We start from the raw sequence: 19,547 nt of genomic DNA, 5'->3' as shown, positions 1-19,547 counted from the left end.
CTCAACGTTTATATCCCAGGACAAATTAGCTAGCAACGGCAAGCTGGCTAGCTAAATTTCCATAATTGTTTCATGCTTTTCGACCTGTCCCCAAATTAATATAATTGGTTCAGAGTTTGTTTTGATATTTCAACCTGCGTGTCGTGATCGCGTTTGGTGTGGGGGGACAAAATCAATTTGTGCACGATGGCGCAGGCTGACGCACGAGCGTGTCTGGTTTGGGCATGGTGTTAAGTGATCGCTGAGAGCCCAACAAACAGATTTGGGTTGTAGCTCTTTATAGCAAAGTACATTCTCCTGAATGTTCATGACAAACAACAGATGTGTAGAATTATACAAAGGTACATTGTGCTATCAAGCAACAGACAGCAAAATGTACATTGCGCCAGGTTTCTGTCTCTAGGTCATTTACTACTTGTTTATATGTCACACCCTGATTTGTTTCACCTGTCTTTGTGATTGTCTCCACCCCCCTCCAGGTGTCGCCCATCTTCCCCAATATCCCCTGTGTATTTATACCTGTGTTCTCTGTTTGTCTGTTGCCTGTTCGTCTTGTTTGTCAACCAACCAGCGTTTTTGTGTCAGCTCCTGCTTTTCCTCAGTCTCTTTTCTCGTCCTCTTGGTTTTTGACCCTTGCCTGTCCTGACTCTGTACCCATCCACCTGACCACTCTGCCTGAGCCTGCCTGCCATTCTGTACCTTTGCTCCACCTCTGGATTACCGACCTCTGCCTGACCTGAGCCTGCCTGCCGTCCTGTACCTTTGCCCCTGTTGCTATATTGTTACTTCGACACGGTCTGCATCTGGGTCTTACCTTGATATCTGATAGTACGAATTCCTCGAGTTGTCTGGGAGGCCGCATACCACGGTGGTAACCCCACAGCTCCGCAGCGACTCATCGGTAACTCCACCTTCTCGGGAGCCCCGCTTATCTCCTCCGGAACGCTTCAATGGAGAACCGAGCACCTGTCGGGCGTTCCTAGCTCAGTGTGCCCTCGTCTTCGAGCTTCAGCCCTCCTCCTTCCCCTCGGATCGATCCAAGATAGCCTACCTCATCACGCTGATGTCCGGGAGGGCTCTCACCTTGGCTACTGCTGTGTGGGAACAACAGCCGGCCATAGGGCTGCCGAAGACGGCTGAGTCACCGCTTCTTGAGCCTATGCCACTAGGCAGAGCTGGGCTATCGCCAGCGGAATGGCAATACAGGATTGACATGAAGAGTTGTCTGTATTGTTAGACTCTTGGTCATGTTGTGTCCTCTTGTCCGTTAAAGAAACCAATCTCACCGGTAGGAACAAGTACTCTGGTGGGCCATATGGAAAATGTTCCTGCTTCCCCTACTCGCACCCCTTTTCATGTCATTCTGCTGTGGGGAGACCAGTCCAAATCTCACAGTTTCTCATTGACTCTGGGGCCGACGAGAGTTTTTTGGACGCTACCCTGGCGTCCGAGCTGAACATCCCCCCTCAGCCCCTCTCCATTCCCATGGATGTTAGAGCACTGGACGGGTGCTCTATAGGCCGAGTCACCCACAACACCACTCCCATCAACCTACGGATGTTGGGGAACCACAGCGAGGCTATCCAGTTCCTGCTCATCAAGTCCCCTCTGATTCACGTGGTATTGGGATTCTCCTGGCTCCAACGAGCCCGTTCTGCCACGCCCATTGCCTGAAGTCAGCACAACCTGCTCCGTGACGTCTTTCTGGGGGCTCGGAAGGTGCCCTGGATCTCTCCGCTATTCCCACGGAGTACCATTACCTCCGGGAGGTGTTCAGCAAGGCCCAGGCCACGTCACTTCCGCTCTTCCATTCTTCTTCATGGAGAAAAAGGACAAGACCCTGTGCCAGTGCATTGACTACTGTGGACTGAATGACATTACAGTTAAGAACCGTTACCCGCTACCACTCATCTCCTCGGCCTTCGAGCCGTTACAGGGGGCCACTGTTTTCCAAGCTGGATTTACGGAAAGCGTATCACCTGGTGCGGATACGAGAGGGGGACGATTGGAAGACCGCCATCAACACAACCAGTGGCCACTACGAGTATCTGGTCATGCCCTTTGGCCAACGCCCCCTGCTGTGTTCCAGGCTCTGGTGAATGATGTCCTCCGCGACATGATGAACCGGTTCGTCTTCGTCTACATTGATGACATCCTCGTCTTCTCCCGCTCCCCTCAAGAACACGTGCTCCATGTCCAGCAGGTCCTTCAACGCCTTCTGGAGAATTAGCTGTTTGTGAAGGCAGAGAAGTGCGAGTTCCATCGCTCCATCATCCCCTTTCTGGGTTACATCATCTCTGCTGGGAGTGTCCAGATGGATCCCGGGAAGGCGAGAGCAGTGATGGATTGGCCTCAGCCTACGTCCAGGGTGCAGCTGCAACGTTTCCTGGGGTTCGCCAACTTCTATTGACGCTTTATCCGGGGTTACAGCACCCTGGCTTCCCCCCTGTCAGCACGAACCTCACCCAAGGCTCCATTTACGTGGTCTCCAGCTGCTGACCGGGCGTTCCAGGACCTCAAACATCGCTTCACCACAGGTCCCATCCTGGTTCAGCCTGACCCATCTCGTCAGTTTGTGGTGGAGGCCGATGCTTTGGATGTCGGAGTGGGGGCTGTCCTGTCCCAGCGTTCTGCCCTTGACCTCGTGGGGAAGATGGCGTTGGAGGAATGGAGGCACTGGCTGGAGGGGGCGGAACATCCGTTCATCGTGTGGACTGACCACAAGAACCTGGAGTATTTCCGCACCGCCAATCGCCTCAACTCCAGGCAAGCCAGATGGGCACTGCTGTTCACACGGTTCAACTTCTCCCTCTCATACCGGCCGGGATCCAAGAATGTCTAGCCAGATGCACTGTCTCGCCGCTATAGCCCCGGAACCTGTTGGTCAATTTCTTCTACAGATGATCAGGTCTATATAATTATCAAACGTATATATTGGTAGTAGAAAGGAAACACAGACTATTTGTTTAAGGATTAAAATGATCCTTTAGTAATACAATTGTAGGCAGAAGTTGGTACAGAGTACAGTATATGATAGCTCTCCCCAGGTTCTGCAAAGTGTCTAAGACATCCTGCAACTCATATAGCCTCACCAGTCCTCCTTGCGTGACTTTCCCTGGCAACAGCATTTTAATAAATCTAACCTCCCCCTGACAGCAGCAACCATCTTGTCAGCAATTAAAAGTCTAAGCATTTTCTGACAGGTGACTGTTTTCATCAGGCCTGCGGCAGCCTTGTGTTCTCAGAACCTCAGATAGCCACGGTGGGGCCCAAACAGGAGGAGTATAAGCGTAGACGGTTTCCGCCTTCTGATACTGTCTGAAGGGCATAACACTCAAAACAAGTGTTAACACACACACACAGACAGAGGAGACCTTACAGTTTATCATAAAACAATTTATTAACCCTTTAAAAGGTATGAGGCCTTGGTTTAAAACCCCTTCAAACCCGAGACCATCCTTCCCACTTCATGCCTGGCAACGGTACTCAGCTACGGAATAGGGAAGCAGGTCCATGAGGCGCAGCGTTCCCAGCCGAACCCCAGATGTTTGTTCCTGACGCCGTCCGCTCCGTGGTCCTGAAGTGAGCACACCTCCAGTCTTGCCTGCCACCCGGTACCCTGCACTGCCTGGTCTCTGCCAACCCCACCACCTGGAGCCAGCAGCTTGTGTGGGTCGAATACGCCCGCAACACCCTTCCCTGCTCTGCCACAGGCCTATCTTCCTTTGAGTGTTCCCTGGGGTATCAGTCCCCACTCTTCCCTGAGCAGGAAGAGGAGGTCGGCATACATTCTGCCCAGATGTTTGTCCGCCGCTGTTGTTGTACCTGGAGGAGAGCCCGGTAGGCCCTCCTCAAGACCACCTCCAGGTATCGCCAACAAGCGGATCACCATCGGAACCCAGCTCCCCGGTATCGTCTCGGGCAGTAGGTATAGCTGTCCAGCCGGGATCTGCCCCTCTGGGTGGAGTCTTGCAAACTGTCCCCCCGGTTTATCGGCCCTTTCCCCATCTCCAAGATCATTAGCCCCTCTGCTGTTCGCCTTCTATTGCCCCATACCCTTTGTATTCATCCCACATTCCATGTGTCTAAAATTAAGCCTGTGTCTCACAGCCCTTTGTCTTCTATTTCCAGGCCCACCCCTTCTCCCCGTGTCGTCGATGGCCATCCGGCGTACACGGTGAGATGCCTCCTGAGGGTCTGGGCAGGGGTTTCTAGTACTGGGTCTTACCTTGATGCCTGATATTATACAGAAATACTAATGCAACATAGGACAATAGGTCCTTCCCTAAAATTATGAAGTCCAGTGTTCATCTGCGATGTGGGAGAAATAAACTGGAGGGAGGTTTTGCCTGTCCCTGGCATACAGGCCAACATTTCACACAGACACTAATTATGGCTTGCAGTCTTTAGGTTTTATCATCAAGGCATCGTAAATCAACTGTCAGCATTAAGCTTCAGAGGCTCCTCTCAGAACAATAGACAGAGTGTGAAAGTGCTAATATATAAGAATACATTCTAATATGGAGTAATGTGAATAACATAATGTTGTAATTTCCACCACAGGCAGCGCACAATTGGCCCAGCGTCGTCCGGGTTAGGGGAGGGTTTGGCCGGCCGGGATGTCCTTGTCCTATTGCGCTCTAGCGACTCCTGTCGTGTTTCCTCCGACACATTGGTGAGGCTGGCTTCCGGGTTAAGCGAGCAGTGTGTTAAGAAGCAGTGCAGCTTGACAGGGTTGTGTTTTGGAGGATGCATGGCTCTCGACCTTTACCTCTCCCGAGTCCGTACAGGAGTTGCAGTGATGGGACAAGACTAACTACCAATTGGATATCACGAAAAAGTGGTAAAATTGTAAAGATGAAGAGCAAAAAGATAATATTGGGTTTCATTAATTTTTACGATATAGCATAGTAACGAGTGACAACCCTAAATGGAAAATGACGCAATTATTCCAAAACTGCAGCTCAATGTTGGAACACATGTTGTCCTACTTGAGTCAATCAGTCCATTGAGAATTTGTGGGACAAGGAGGGCAAAGGGAATTTCAGGAGCAGAACTGTGCAATGCTTGGTTTGCTTTTTGTTTTTTTGTGTCCTGCAAATGCACATGTACAAATGGAACACTGGAGTCAAGACAAATGAACATTGTCTTTTTTGATCAAATAGTTTTACTGTATTAGAAAAAATGTGATCTCTGGTTAAAGATCAATTATTGATGTCAGTTCAAGTACTCAAGTACTTTATTTCTCATGCCAATCCCTAGAGGGGACTCTTCTCTAGGTTCATCTCTCTGTAGATGATGGCTTTGTTATGAAAGGTTTTGGAATCGCTTCCTTTTAGGTGGTCCTAGAATTTAACGACTCTATTCTGGATCTTGATCATTTGCAGGTATTGTCCTAATTCTGCTCTGCATGCATTATTTAGTGTTTGAATTTGTACATTTGGTGTTTGTGCCATTTTGTGAATTATTGATTGGTGAGTGGACCCAAGACCTCACAACTATAAAGGACAATGGGTTCTATAACTGATTCAATAATTTTTCGACAGATCCTAATTGGGATATTTAATTTTATGTTCCTTTTGATGGCGTAAAGGCCCTTCTTGCCTTGGCTCTCAGATCGTTCACAGCTTTGTGGAAGTTACCTGTGGTGCTGATGTTTAGCCTGAGGTAGGTATAGTTTTTTCTGTGCTCTAGGGCAATGGTGTCTAAATGGAATTTGATTTGTGATTTGCGCAACTGGACCATTTTTGGAACACCATTATTTTTGTCTTAATGAGATTCACTGACAGGGCCCTGGTCTGACAGAATATGTGTAGAAGATCAATGTGCTGCTGTAGGCTCTCTTTGGTTGGGGACAGAAGAACCACATCAGCAAACAGTAGACATTTGACTCAAATTCTAGTAGGTGAGGTCGGGTGCTGCAGAATGTTCTAGTGCCCTCGACAATTTGTTGATATACAGTATATGTTGAAGAATGTGGGCATCAAGCTGCATCCCTGTCTCAATCCACGGCCCTGTGGAAAGAAGTCTGTGCGTTTTTTGCCAATTTTAACCCCACACTTGTTGTTTGTGTGCATGGATTTTACAATGTGTGTGTTTCCCCAAACACCACTTTCCATCCATTTATATAGCAGACCCTCTGTCTCTCTCTCGCTCGCTCTCTCACATAATTACTATGTAGCTTCACACCACTTGTCATTAAAATGTTATTCAGAGTGTCAAACCCCCTTTCATTCAGAACTATGACCCCCACAGAAACTGACCTGCCCTCTCAGGGAATCCTCACACCTCTCCCTGTTACTAATCACACTTTATTGTCCTCTGTTTGTCTGCTGTAAATGACAGTTAACTGTTCTGCCTTAGGGCTGTAGCCCCTTAAGAATTAACACTAAGAATGTTGATTGTATACTATGGTTAAAGCTACAGGTTCTGTCCTCATCCAGGCCTGTTCCCAAGCATTTTACACAGACCTGTCACACATTCTTCCACTTTCCCAGCTGAGACAACCCAGACTAAAACGGACACGTTCATGGCTCATCAGGGGTGATTGTAGTAGTTACATTGTAGGGTTATTATAGTAGTTTGGGAATTATACTACCAGTTGTCGGCTGACCTCAGTTAACATGATCCATGATGTCATTTTACAGGTAGCCTACTCCTGAATGTACAAAATATATTATAATGAGCCTGTTACAGTATTTGTAAAATGCTTCACGGTTTCTCAAGTCTGTGGTGAAAGCACTTGATGGAAAAGTCCAGTGGCTGTGTGAAGGAGGTGTGACTGTTAAAGAAAATAGGCTGATTATATGGTGGAATTCTGTCTCTACTCTTTACTGCATTCAATTATAATGGACAGAATGAAAGGTCAGCGCTTACCCAGCCTCCCTTTCCTGAGTCAAGGAAAACCTCTCTCTCTATCTCTCTATATCTATCTCTCTCTCTCTCGCTATCTCTCTCTATCTATATCTCTCTCTCTCTATCTCTCTATCTATCTCGCTATCTCTCTCTATCTATATATCTCTCTCTCTCTCTCTCTTTATCTCTCGTTATTTCTCTCTCGCTATCTCTCTCTCTCGCTATCTCTCTCTCGCTATCTCTCTCTCTCGCCATCTCTCTCTCTCGCTATCTCTCTCTATCTCTCTCGATCTATATCTCGATCTATCTCTCGCTATCTCTCTCTCTCGCTATCTATCTCTCTCGCTATCTATCTCTCTCTCTCGCTATCTCTCTCTCTCGCTATCTCTCTCTCTCGCTATCTATCTCTCTCTCGCTATCTATCTCTCTCTCGCTATCTATCTCTCTCTCGCTATCTATCTCTCTCTCGCTATCTATCTCTCTCTCGCTATCTATCTCTCTCTCGCTATCTATCTCTCTCTCGCTATCTCTCTTTCGCTATCTCTCTTTCGCTATCTCTCTTTCGCTATCTCTCTTACGCTATCTCTCTCGCTATCTCTCTCTTGCTATCTCTCGCTCTCTCTCTCTCTCTCGCTATCTCTATCTATCTCTCTCTATTTATATCTCTCTATCTTCCTCTGGTCTCTATCTCTCTCTATCTCTCTATCCATCTCTCTCTCTATCTATCAGTCTCTCTCTCTATCTCTCTCGCTATCTCTCTTACGCTCTCTCTCTCGCTATCTCTCTCTCTCTCGCTATCTCTCTATCTATATCTCTCTATCTCTCTATCTATCTCTCTCGCTATCTATCTCTCTCGCTATCTATCTCTCTCGCTATCTATCTCTCTCGCTATCTATCTCTCTCGCTATCTCTCTCTCTCGCTATCTCTCTCTCTCGCTATCTCTCTCGACATCTCTCTCTCTATCTCTCTATCTATCTCTCTATTTATACCTCTCTCTATCTCTCTATCTTCCTCTGGTCTCTCTCTATCTCTCTATATTTCTCTCTCTATCTCTATCTATCTCTCGCTATCTCTGTCTCGTTATCTCTCTCGCGCGATCTCTCACGATCTCTCTCGTTATCTCTCTCGTTATCTCTCTCTTGCTATCTCTCGTGATCTCTCGCCAGCTCTCTCGCTATCTCTCTCGTTATCTCTCTCTCGGTATCTCTCTATCTCTCTATCTTCCTCTGGTCTCTATCTCTCTCTCTCTCTCTCTCTATCTCTCTCTCGCTATCTCTATCTCTCTCGCTATCTCTATCTCTCTCTCTCTCGCTATCTCTCTATCTCTCTCTCTCTCGCTATCTCTCTCTCTCTCTCTCTCTCTCTCGCTATCTCTCTCTCTGTCTATATATCTCTCTATCTCTATCTATCTATCTCGCTATCTCTCGCTATCTCTCTCTTGCTATCTCTCTCTTGCTATCTCTCTCTTGCTATCTCTCTCTTGCTATCTCTCTCGCGCTATCTCTCTCTCTCGCGCTATCTCTCGCTTTCGCGCTATCTCTCGCTTTCGCACTCTCTGTATCTCTCGCACGCCATCTCTCTCTCGCGCTATCTCTCTCTCTCGCTATCTCTCCCAGACTGCTCTCTCTCGTTCTCTCTCTCCACTTGCTTTCTCCCATACCCTTTTATTATATATTTTTGTACATGTATACAAATATACATTTTATGTTTACAGTTAAGTATTGCTGTTTTGATATACAATTTGTTTAGTGAAGGTTTATTTGTTATTTGTCACATGGCTCAGATGCTCTCATAGTATTGCCTGGGGGAGGGGGTTATGGGGGGCTGTGGTTTCTGTTATTCCCAGAGGAGTTTCAGTTCCTCATTAATGAACACCATACCGTGAAGTCTCATGCTTAACTTTGACCCAAGTTTAACTAGTGTAAAACTTGTAGAGAACTTACCTTAATTCCCAAATGCAGTGAATAAAGCATATTATGTTAGAAATGTTTATGAATTTCAGAAACAGATCATTGTCCCCCACGATGAAATCGGGGAGGGTACTGTGGATCTGTCTCCGTCCGTTAGTACGTTTGTATGTTCATACGTAAGTCAGATGCGATATCTCAGACAGCATTGGCCCGATTTTGACAACTTGGGTGAATGATGCGCCTTGCTATAGAGATTCGGCATTTACAAAAGTACACTGATTGGCCAGATGGTGGCTCTAACAACAGATAGAAAATGCTAATTTTGGAAGGTCACGCACCTCACCCCGTTTGACCTAAAGTCATAAAATTCGCTACATAGGTCCCTTTCCTCACAAGGAACAATTTTGCCTTAAGGACACATAAGGTCCGCCATGATGGATTTTCTGCCATTTTGAATTTTGTGAAAAATACTACTCTTCTGGTAACGAATGACCGATCTACACGAAACTTGATATGTGGCGTCTATGGACAAAGGTCTCTCAATGCAATATTTTCCAGACTAGTATCTAAAACAACATGGCCTTTATTGACCAATAAACATTCATCCATATATTTATATGTACAGTTGAATTCGGAAGTTTACATACACCTTAGCCAAATACATTTAAACTCAGTTTTTCACAATTCCTAACATTTAATCCTAGTAAAAAAATCCCTGTCTTAGGTCAGTTAGGATCACCACTTTATTTTAAGAATGTGAAATGTCAAAATAATAGTAGAGAGAATGATTTGTTTCAGCTTTTATTTCTTTCATCACATTCCCAGTGGGTCAGAAGTTTACATACACATACAGACACAGGATTGTGTCGAGGCACAGATCTGAGGAAGTGTACCAAAACATTTCTGCAGCATTGAAAGTCCCCAAGAACACAGTGACCATCATTCTTAAATGGAAGAAGTTTGGAACCACCAAGACTATTCCTAGAGCTGGCCGCCCGGCCAAACTGAGCAATTGGGGGAAAAGGGCCTTGGTCAGGGAGATGACCAAGAACCCGATGGTAACTCTGACAGAGCTCTAGAATTCCTCTGTGGAGATGGGAGAACTTTCCAGAAGGTCAACCATTTCTGCAACTCTCCAACAATCAGGCCTTTATGGTAGTGGCCAGACGGAAGCCACTCCTCAGTAAAAGGCACACGACAGCCCGCTTGGAGTTTGCCAAAAGGCACCTAAACACTCTCAGACCATGAGAAACAATATTCTCTGGTCTGTTGAAACCAAGATTGAACTCTTTGGCCTGAATGCCAAGTGTCACGTCTGGAGGAAACCTGGCAGCATCCCTACGATGAAGCATGGTGGTGGCAGCATCATGCTGTGGGGATGTTTTTCAGCGGCAGGGACTGGGAGACTAGTCAGGATTGAGGCAAAGATGAACAGAGCAAAGTACAGAGAGATCCTTGATGAAAACCTGCTCCAGAGCGCACAGGAACGCAGTCTGGGGTAAAGGTTCAGGACAATGACCCCAAGACAACGCAGGAGTGGCTTCAGGACAAGTCTCTGAATGTCCTTGAGTGTCCCGGCCAGAGCCCGGACTTCAACCCGATTTGAACATCTCTGAAGAGACCTGAAAATAGCTGTGCAGCGATGCTCCCCATCCAGCCTGACAGAGCTTTAGAGGATCTGCAGAGAAGAATGGGAGAAACTCCCCAAATACAGGTATGCCAAGCTTGTAGCGTCAAACCCAATAAGACCCGAAGCTGTAATTTCTGCCAAAGGCGCTTCAACAAAGTACTGAGTAAAGGGTCTGAATACTTATGTAAATGTGATATTTCAGGTTTTCTTTGTATATCAATTAGCAAAAATGTCTAAAAACCTGTTTTTGCTTTGTCATTATGGGGTGTAGATTAATGAGGGGGAAAAATTATTTAATCCATTTTAGAATAAGGCTGTAACCTAACAAATTGTGAAAAAAGTCAAGGGGTCTGAATATTTTCCAAAGGCACTGTATGCTCTCTTGGGTAAATAAATTAAACCAGCTCTGCTAGGCTAATCTTTTTGAGTGTGAACTGTATTACTGTACTGGATTTTATGGACTGGATTTACGCACATCGTTCAAAATATGATAAAGCAGGGCGAGAACATACAATTCTGGTGCAGCACATGTGGCCTACAAAGTTACAAAGTTATACATTTTGAAATTTAATAGAGCTTATTTGTATAATTTGTAGGCTGATATATATACACTGCTCAAAAAAATAAAGGGAACACTTAAACAACACAATGTAACTCCAAGTCAATCACACTTCTGTGAAATCAAACTGTCCACTTAGGAAGCAACACTGATTGACAATACATTTCACATGCTGTTGTGCAAATGGAATAGACAAAAGGTGGAAATTATAGGCAATTAGCAAGACACCCCCAAAAAAGGAGTGATTCTGCAGGTGGTGACCACAGACCACTTCTCAGTTCCTATGCTTCCTGGCTGATGTTTTGGTCACTTTTGAATGCTGGCGGTGCTCTCACTCTAGTGGTAGCATGAGACTGAGTCTACAACCCACACAAGTGGCTCAGGTAGTGCAGTTCATCCAGGATAGCACATCAATGCGAGCTGTGGCAAAAAGGTTTGCTGTGTCTGTCAGCGTAGTGTCCAGAGCATGGAGGCGCTACCAGGAGACAGGCCAGTACATCAGGAGACGTGGAGGAGGCCGTAGGAGGGCAACAACCCAGCAGCAGGACCGCTACCTCCGCCTTTGTGCAAGGAGGTGCACTGCCAGAGCCCTGCAAAATGACCTCCAGCAGGCCACAAATGTGCATGTGTCAGCATATGGTCTCACAAGGGGTCTGAGGATCTCATCTCGGTACCTAATGGCAGTCAGGCTACCTCTGGCGAGCACATGGAGGGCTGTGCGGCCCCACAAAGAAATGCCACCCCACACCATGACTGACCCATCGCCAAACCGAACAGAGTTTGGTTATTCAAGGAGGACATTAGAATGATGACGATAAGGACTATGAAACGTATTTTATTTAACTATTGAAAAAGAGGAAGAAATGAAGCAACAATAGAGAGAAAGAGGAGGTAGGCTAATAACATTAGGGCAAATATTATGAAAGGTAGGCCTATATACACTGCTCAAAAAAATAAAGGGAACACTTAAACAACACAATGTAACTCCAAGTCAATCAGTGTTGCTTCCTAAGTGGACAGTTTGATTTCACAGAAGTGTGATTGACTTGGAGTTACATTGTGTTGTTTAAGTGTTCCCTTTATTTTTTTGAGCAGTGTATATAGGCCTACCTTTCATAATATTTCCCCTAATGTTATTAGCCTACCTCCTCTTTCTCTCTCTATTGTTGCTTCATTTCTTCCTCTTTTTCAATAGTTAAATAAAATACGTTTCATAGTCCTTATCGTCATCATTCTAATGTCCTCCTTGAATAATATAGGACTTGAATTAGATGCACACGGCTTTCACTTCTCTTCATGAAGATTGAATGGTTATGGCTCGGAATAAGTAACTGCTATAGCCTACCTGAGTTCTATTGGCTGCTGTATTTAACATTCCGGCTACAAGGGCTTGCATCCCTCTTTGAATAGTCTATTGGTACAGTGGGGAGAACAAGTATTTGATACACTGCCGATTTTGCAGGTTTTCCTACTTACAAAGCATGTAGAGGTCTGTCATTTTTATCATAGGTACACTTCAACTGTGAGAGACGGAATCTAAAACAAAAATCCAGAAAATCACATTGTATGATTTTTAAGTAATTAATTTGCATTTTATTGCATGACATAAGTATTTGATCACCTACCAACCAGTAAGAATTCCGGCTCTCACAGACCTGTTAGTTTTTCTTTAAGAAGCCCTCCTGTTCTCCACTCATTACCTGTATTAACTGCACCTGTTTGAACTCGTTACCTGTATAAAAGACACCTGTCCACACACTCAATCAAACAGACTCCAACCTCTCCACAATGGCCAAGACCAGAGAGCTGTGTAAGGACATCAGGGATAAATTGTAGACCTGTACAAGGCTGGGATGGGCTACAGGACAATAGGCAAGCAGCTTGGTGAGAAGGCAACAACTGTTGGCACAATTATTAGAAAATGGAAGAAGTTCAAGATGACGGTCAATCACCCTCGGTCTGGGGCTCCATGCAAGATCTCACCTCGTGGGGCATCAATGATCATGAGGAATGTGAGGGATCAGCCCAGAACTACACGGCAGGACCTGGTCAATGACCTGAAGAGAGCTGGGACCACAGTCTCAAAGAAAACCATTAGTAACACACTACGCCGTCATGGATTAAAATCCTGCAGCGCACGCAAGGTCCCCCTGCTCAAGCCAGCGCATGTCCAGGCCCGTCTGAAGTTTGCCAATGACCATCTGGATGATCCAGAGGAGGAATGGGAGAAGGTCATGTGGTCTGATGAGACAAAAATAGAGCTTTTTGCTCTAAACTCCACTCGCCGTGTTTGGAGGAATAGAAGGATGAGTACAACCCCAAGAACACCATCCCAACCGTGAAGCATGGAGGTGGAAACATCATTCTTTGGGGATGCTTTTCTGCAAAGGGGACAGGACGACTGCACCGTATTGAGGGGAGGATGGACGGGGCCATGTATCGCGAGATCTTGACCAACAACCTCCTTCCCTCAGTAAGAGCATTGAAGATGGGTCGTGGCTGGGTCTTCCAGCATGACAACGACCCGAAACACACAGCCAGGGCAACTAAGGAGTGGCTCCGTAAGAAGCATCTCAAGGTCCTGGAGTGGCCTAGCCAGTCTCCAGACCTGAACCCAATAGAAAATCTTTGGAGGGAGCCGAAAGTCCGTATTGCCCAGCGACAGCCCCGAAACCTGAAGGATCTGGAGAAGGTCTGTATGGAGGAGTGGGCCAAAATCCCTGCTGCAGTGTGTGCAAACCTGGTCAAGAACTACAGGAAACGTATGATCTCTGTAATTACAAACTAAGGTTTCTGTACCAAATATTAAGTTCTGCTTTTCTGATGTATCAAATACTTATGTCATGCAATAAAATGCAAATTAATTACTTAAAAATCATACAATGTGATTTTCTGGATTTTTGTTTTAGATTCCTTCTCTCACAGTTGAAGTGTACCTATGATAAAAATTACAGACCTCTACATGCTTTGTAAGTAGGAAAACCTGCAAAATCGTCAGTGTATCAAATACTTGTTCTCCCCACTGTATAAGAAATGCAAAGATAATGTATGTCCAGCAAGCTATTCTAGTCTAGCTTTTCTTGCAAATATTGATTTGATGCACATTTTTCTTCTGTTCACTCACTTTGCATTTTGTTAATTGATAAATATAATCGATTAACATGTCTATTTTTGAAAGCATTTTTACTTGACAGCATTTTTTCACACTTTTTCACATTTTTTCACACTAAAACTTTTTCACAGTACTGTACATTTATTATTTTAACCTTTATATAACTAGGCAAGTCAGTTAAGAACAAATTCTTAAATCCAAATACAGCCTACCCAGGCCAAACCCGGGCGAATTGGGCGCCACCCTATGGGATTCCCAATCACGGCCAGATGTTATACAGCCTGGATTTGAACCAGGGACTGTAGTGACGCCTCTTGCACTGAGATGCAGTGCCTTAGACCGCTGCGCCACTCAGGGGCAGTATGGCAGGGCTGAAAAGTGACCGGTAGCAGGAATATATAAATACTTACTGTAATATACTAATGGTAATATATTCATGTCAACAGGAGTAATAATGACCAGTAGCAGCATAAATGGATAAATACTTATGGTAATGGCAATCAATAATTAATGAACAGCAGCGTAGTGATAGTAATACATATTTACACAGAGGCAGGGGAAGGAGAACCAAAAAGTGACTTATTAAAATTCTCCTACAGAGTCACAAGCAGGTAAGACGTTTTGATGTCTATATATGTATCAGGAGGAGCAGATTCTGCAGTTTCTAAATCATATATCCTTGTTAAACAACTCTTAAAAATGACCCCTTGAGCTTGATTTCAAAATGTAAAAAAATTGGCAGATTTACTGCGATTACATGCGCAACACTCAAACCACAGTAATATATTTAAACTCAAAATATGCCATTCTGTTATTTTGAAATGCATTTTCTTGAATTCATAATGTTCCTTAAAGCCCCCATGCAGTCTTTTTAATGTTCTTTTGTAAATCATGACTCTGTCTAATAAATCACTATCTTTGTTCGAATACCCATACTAACATACTGTATACATACTTAATGAGTATATACTACATACTACATATCATTTTAGTATACTGTAAACAAACGTTTCAGTTGAGTACTAGCGCTTCTCCTGTCTACCGGAAGTTGATGCTGTGGCTATGCAACCTCTTGCTAGCTTGTTAGCATAACAAATGACTAGCTAGACATTTTACGATTTTGGGTGTGTTCGTAAACTCAATCTGGAGTGCCAGAGTGTGCTCTGGGCGTTCGTAAATCCAGAGCGTTGTCAGATTGTCCAGTGTGCGCTCTGAATTTACTAACAGACATTCTGGCCAATGAGTAGGGTTGATCGAGCATTCAACGCCAATGGCAGTCAAGCACCCAAGCTAACGTTGGCTAGCTATTTCCAGACATAAGAGAACACCCCACTCTGACCATTTTACTCGCCCTAGCAGAGCTGGTTAGGCTGTTTTTATGTTGTCCATAGCATTGGTGACTGTAACTGTGCTGCTGGCAACAATTTAATAAAGTTATTTTTTTAAATTACGACGTTTACGGACACCGACCATATTCAAAGGGTGTTGAGCGTTTGTAAATTCATCAGTTATTCTGTACTCTGGCACACTCAGTGTTCTGAAATTGGAGTAGATAGCCAGAATTAACGCGCCACGACTATACCACTTAGCTAAGAATTATTTGAATAATCAAGTCAATAAATGTTAGGTAGTTATTTAGATAGCAGATAGTTAATAAACTGCCTAGCAAGTTTGATGTATTAGTAGCCAACTAACGTTACGTAACTAGCTAACATACCGGTACTTACTGCTGTAATGCTATGCGGTTCATAAGGAAAGCGTAGCTAACAAATTGTCGACCAACATAACGTGTAACTTATTTGAAAGGTAATTACTTTATTACATTGCTCAACATTTTCTTAACATTTGTCAAAGTTAGTTAAAGCAATGAATTTGTATCCGCTCTCGTCGGATTTCGGCTGCATATATTCCACAATTTTCTTCAAATCTGAAACGTTGTGAAGCCACGACCATTTCCTGAAGAATTTCGTTATGGGCCCTAAAAGCACGGCAATAGTGTCCACTGATTGTGTACTTTGTATTTTGGCGAATTTAGTACGACATCCGGGAACTTTCGGTATACTAACTAAATCCAAACTATGACCAATAAGCATACTATATACTCAATTTACGTCAATTATAGTGCGGTAAGTTAGTGCGGTAGGTATGAGTATTCGAAAACAGCTACTGTGTTTATTTCATGAAAATAACTCCAAATATATTTTTTATAATTTATTTCCTTGGGCCTCCTTTTGCCATTGAAATGCTTTCAACCTCATAGTGTGGAAGTATCATTAACAAAACAAGAAAATCCCGTTTTTGACTGCAGTGTCCCTTTAAGACCTGCCCTTAGTGAATTAATAATGTGATTTAGTGGCTTTTTGTTGGTAGACTACAGTTACATAAATTAATGAAAATGCTATTTTGCTCTTTGAAATACATTTTCTTTCATATTATAATGTTACCTAATACCTTCGTAAACACAACCAAAGGATTATTTTTGCGATAGAAAATGTATAAAATTTATTTATTAGACAATTAGAATGTTGACGTCCAAAATTCTCGTCATTGCCTCGAGGGGGAGCAGGATTTTCTAGTGTTAAGGCTTCCTCTCCCTTGGCTCCTGACAGAAACTGGAGGAGGCAGCGGCCACAGCGACTCTGGAGGAGCAGAGGAGAAAACAGACCCAGGCTGACCTGCAGGACCGCTACAGAACGGACCTGGAGAGAGAGAAAATGGTAACCAACCACAAAGCTACACTCTAGCTCTGTTCCAGGAAGTGCATACTCAGAATCACTGCAACAACGTATTGCTCAGCAAGACTTCTCTCATGACTTTGAATCATTGCGTTTGATGAATAACAAAGTGTTATTACTATTAGTATTACTATTACTCACAGTATGAGTATTATTTATGGAGTTATCTGGCAAAATCTACACTAAACAGAATTGATTGTCATATGCACACCACATGCTACTTTGTACTGTGGTGGTGTGTGTGCACGTGTGTGTGTGTGTGTGTGCATTCATGTCTGTGTCCAGATTATCATATCAACCTGTGTGTGTCCATTGTCCCCTGTCAGGTACGTCAGCAGATGGAGGAGCAGGTGGCCCAGAAGTCCAGTGAGTTGAAGCAGTACCTGCAGCGTGTCAGGGAGCTGGAGGACATGTACCACCGCCTGGAGGATGCACTAGAGGATGAGAGAGAGGCCAGGCAGGATGAGGAGACCATGCGCAAACTACAGACCAGGTTAGACGCAACACACACTTGACACTCACAGACTGAGTGTACAAGACATTAGGAACACCTTTCTAATATTGAATTGCTTCCCCTTTTGCCCTCATATTTATCTAATTAACTAACTATGTTTAATTGTTACACAATTAAATTAATCATGTAACAATTAACTAATTAGGATCTGGGGCACCACGAGAGTGGTTCTTTAAAGCGTTACCATCTCCTGAATTAAACTCTAAAAGGTCTTTACCTATCATATCTATAAACAGTCAACTTATTAATCATAACCTCGTATCATATCATCATTCTGAGCAGTCGTAACCTCCTTGCATCAGCGAAAACCCGAGCCTTAATTATGATTCAGTACTACACAAATTGGTTTAATTATTTATTTACTAGCTAATTAAATGGGAACACAAGATCAACACACACACACACACTCTGCACCGGTTATTGACTGGAGACGTAATACGCTGAAAACAGATCCCTAGCGGAATGACAACAACATGGATGCTTGTTAAAGAAGAGATGGAGAGAGAGGGACAGAGACACTTAACACTGCCACATTCAGAAACTACTCTCACCTACAATAACCATATACTTTGCACACGAACCGCCGCCCGCTTTGAGCAAGACATCATGAATGTATTTACGTGAAATGCCTGGGTTCGCCGGGGATCTCTCGGTGAACGGGGCAGACTTGGAAAGGGTGTTTCACGGCACGCTTGTAAGGTTCTGATTGTCCAAAATGATTCCAACAACTCTTCTACTGTTGTCCTTCTTCGTAGTTGTCCGGTATCCGGGGACTTGTCGTGTAGTCCTGAACAGAACTACAGAGTTGATTTTTCTTCCATTCACTCTTGAAGATACTTCTTTGAAGATGGGCTAGCCAGCCGTATCAATGGTTTCCCGGTGTGGTGATGAGAGTAACGTAAAACGATGGTTTGAGCAGAGTAACAGGATGGTCCTACTTAAATTCTCTTTCGAAGATACTTTACTTAGGACAGCTAAACAGCCGTACCAGTGATTGTCCTGGAGGTGAGTTTATCGTCTCCACCTCGTGTTGAGATTCAAAGTTCAAACCATTTTAAACATGTAGTTGCTGCTTCACACTTTTTCTGGTTCAATGTGTTTTTTTCTTAACCCATCATTTATACCTTTTGCTGGAAAGGGGCGGTTCTGGCAGGCAGGCACGCTCCCTGACCTCACTCTGGGGTGGTGATTACTCACTGTGCAATGTTTTGGAAAACAATTATCTCTTATAACTTTTCAAATCACATCCCTCTCTTTAACAAAAAAACACTAATCATTTTCCATATTACATGCACAACACATAGTATGGGAACTTCATCCATGTGGTATGTATACTTTCCAAGTTACAGTATTTCCTTCATAACATTTTTAATGACATCACAAAACAACAAACAAAATGACACGTTCTACGTTAGAAATATTGTTCCAGTATTCACTTTTTAACGTGTTAGAGTTTCAGTGGGAAAAGGTCTGTTGAGACAAAGCACATTCCTTTGGTGAATTTGGAGAGCACAAGCCTGGATCTTCTCCCTTGATTTACAACAGGACGTGAGTGTCAATCCCCACTAGTTCTTTCCTCCCCCCTCTACGGGTGAAATGGGGTCTGAGTTATTCATTGTAAACCTGATCTGACCTATTTGGATTCTCGTGGTCAGTCATGACAAAGGGATCCTAGCTTTCACCTGGATTCACCTGGTCAGTCTATGTCATGGAAAGAGCAGGTGTTTCTAATGTTTTGTACACTCAGTGTACGTGCACTGGTTAAAGGTAGTACACTAAATAGGGAAAAGGGTGCCATGTGGTACACCACTTCGCACAAAAACAGTGTATCAGTAGGCTGTGTATAGATGTTAACGTTCACATTCTCAGGCTTCTGCACCCAGCATTTGTTTGAGTGTGTCTGTGATTGGTTCATGTGGTGTGTCTGTTTCTGCATGTACACAGGCTTCTGGAGGAGGAGTCAGCCAAGCGAGCGGAGCTGGAGCAAATCCACCTGCAGCAGCAGAGAGCCATCTCCCAGACCCAGGCTGAGAAGCAGGAGCTGGAGAGCGAGCGGCTGGCCAAGGAGATGGCCCTGCAGGCAGCCAATTTGCAGCTGGAGAGTCTTGAGAGAGAGAGGCATGGAGCGCTGGAGCAGTACGAGGTCAGAGAACAACACCCTGTCTGTGTTTCAATATGGCTGTTAGTAGGGACCATGTCCCCTATTAACACTTCACTTAAAGTAAGGTGTT

General features: G+C 44.3%; 1 protein-coding gene across 1 annotated transcript in view; it reads left to right on the top strand.

Annotated features, from left to right (window-relative positions):
* LOC139575869 (switch-associated protein 70-like) overlaps window positions 1-19,547 on the top strand; it is a 29,315-nt gene that overhangs the window by 8,596 nt on the left and 1,172 nt on the right. Inside the window, exons 8-10 of the mRNA XM_071401248.1 lie at window positions 16,677-16,784; window positions 17,129-17,295; window positions 19,261-19,459. Of these exons, the coding sequence (XP_071257349.1) occupies window positions 16,677-16,784; window positions 17,129-17,295; window positions 19,261-19,459 (474 nt within the window). The remainder of the gene's footprint in view (window positions 1-16,676; window positions 16,785-17,128; window positions 17,296-19,260; window positions 19,460-19,547) is intronic.

This window comes from Salvelinus alpinus, chromosome 5 (assembly GCF_045679555.1).
Source record: "Salvelinus alpinus chromosome 5, SLU_Salpinus.1, whole genome shotgun sequence".
In the NCBI taxonomy this organism is placed as follows: Eukaryota; Metazoa; Chordata; class Actinopteri; order Salmoniformes; family Salmonidae; genus Salvelinus; species Salvelinus alpinus.
The sequence above is the reverse complement of the archived record's forward strand: the minus strand, read 5'-3'. Positions and strand labels throughout refer to the sequence as shown.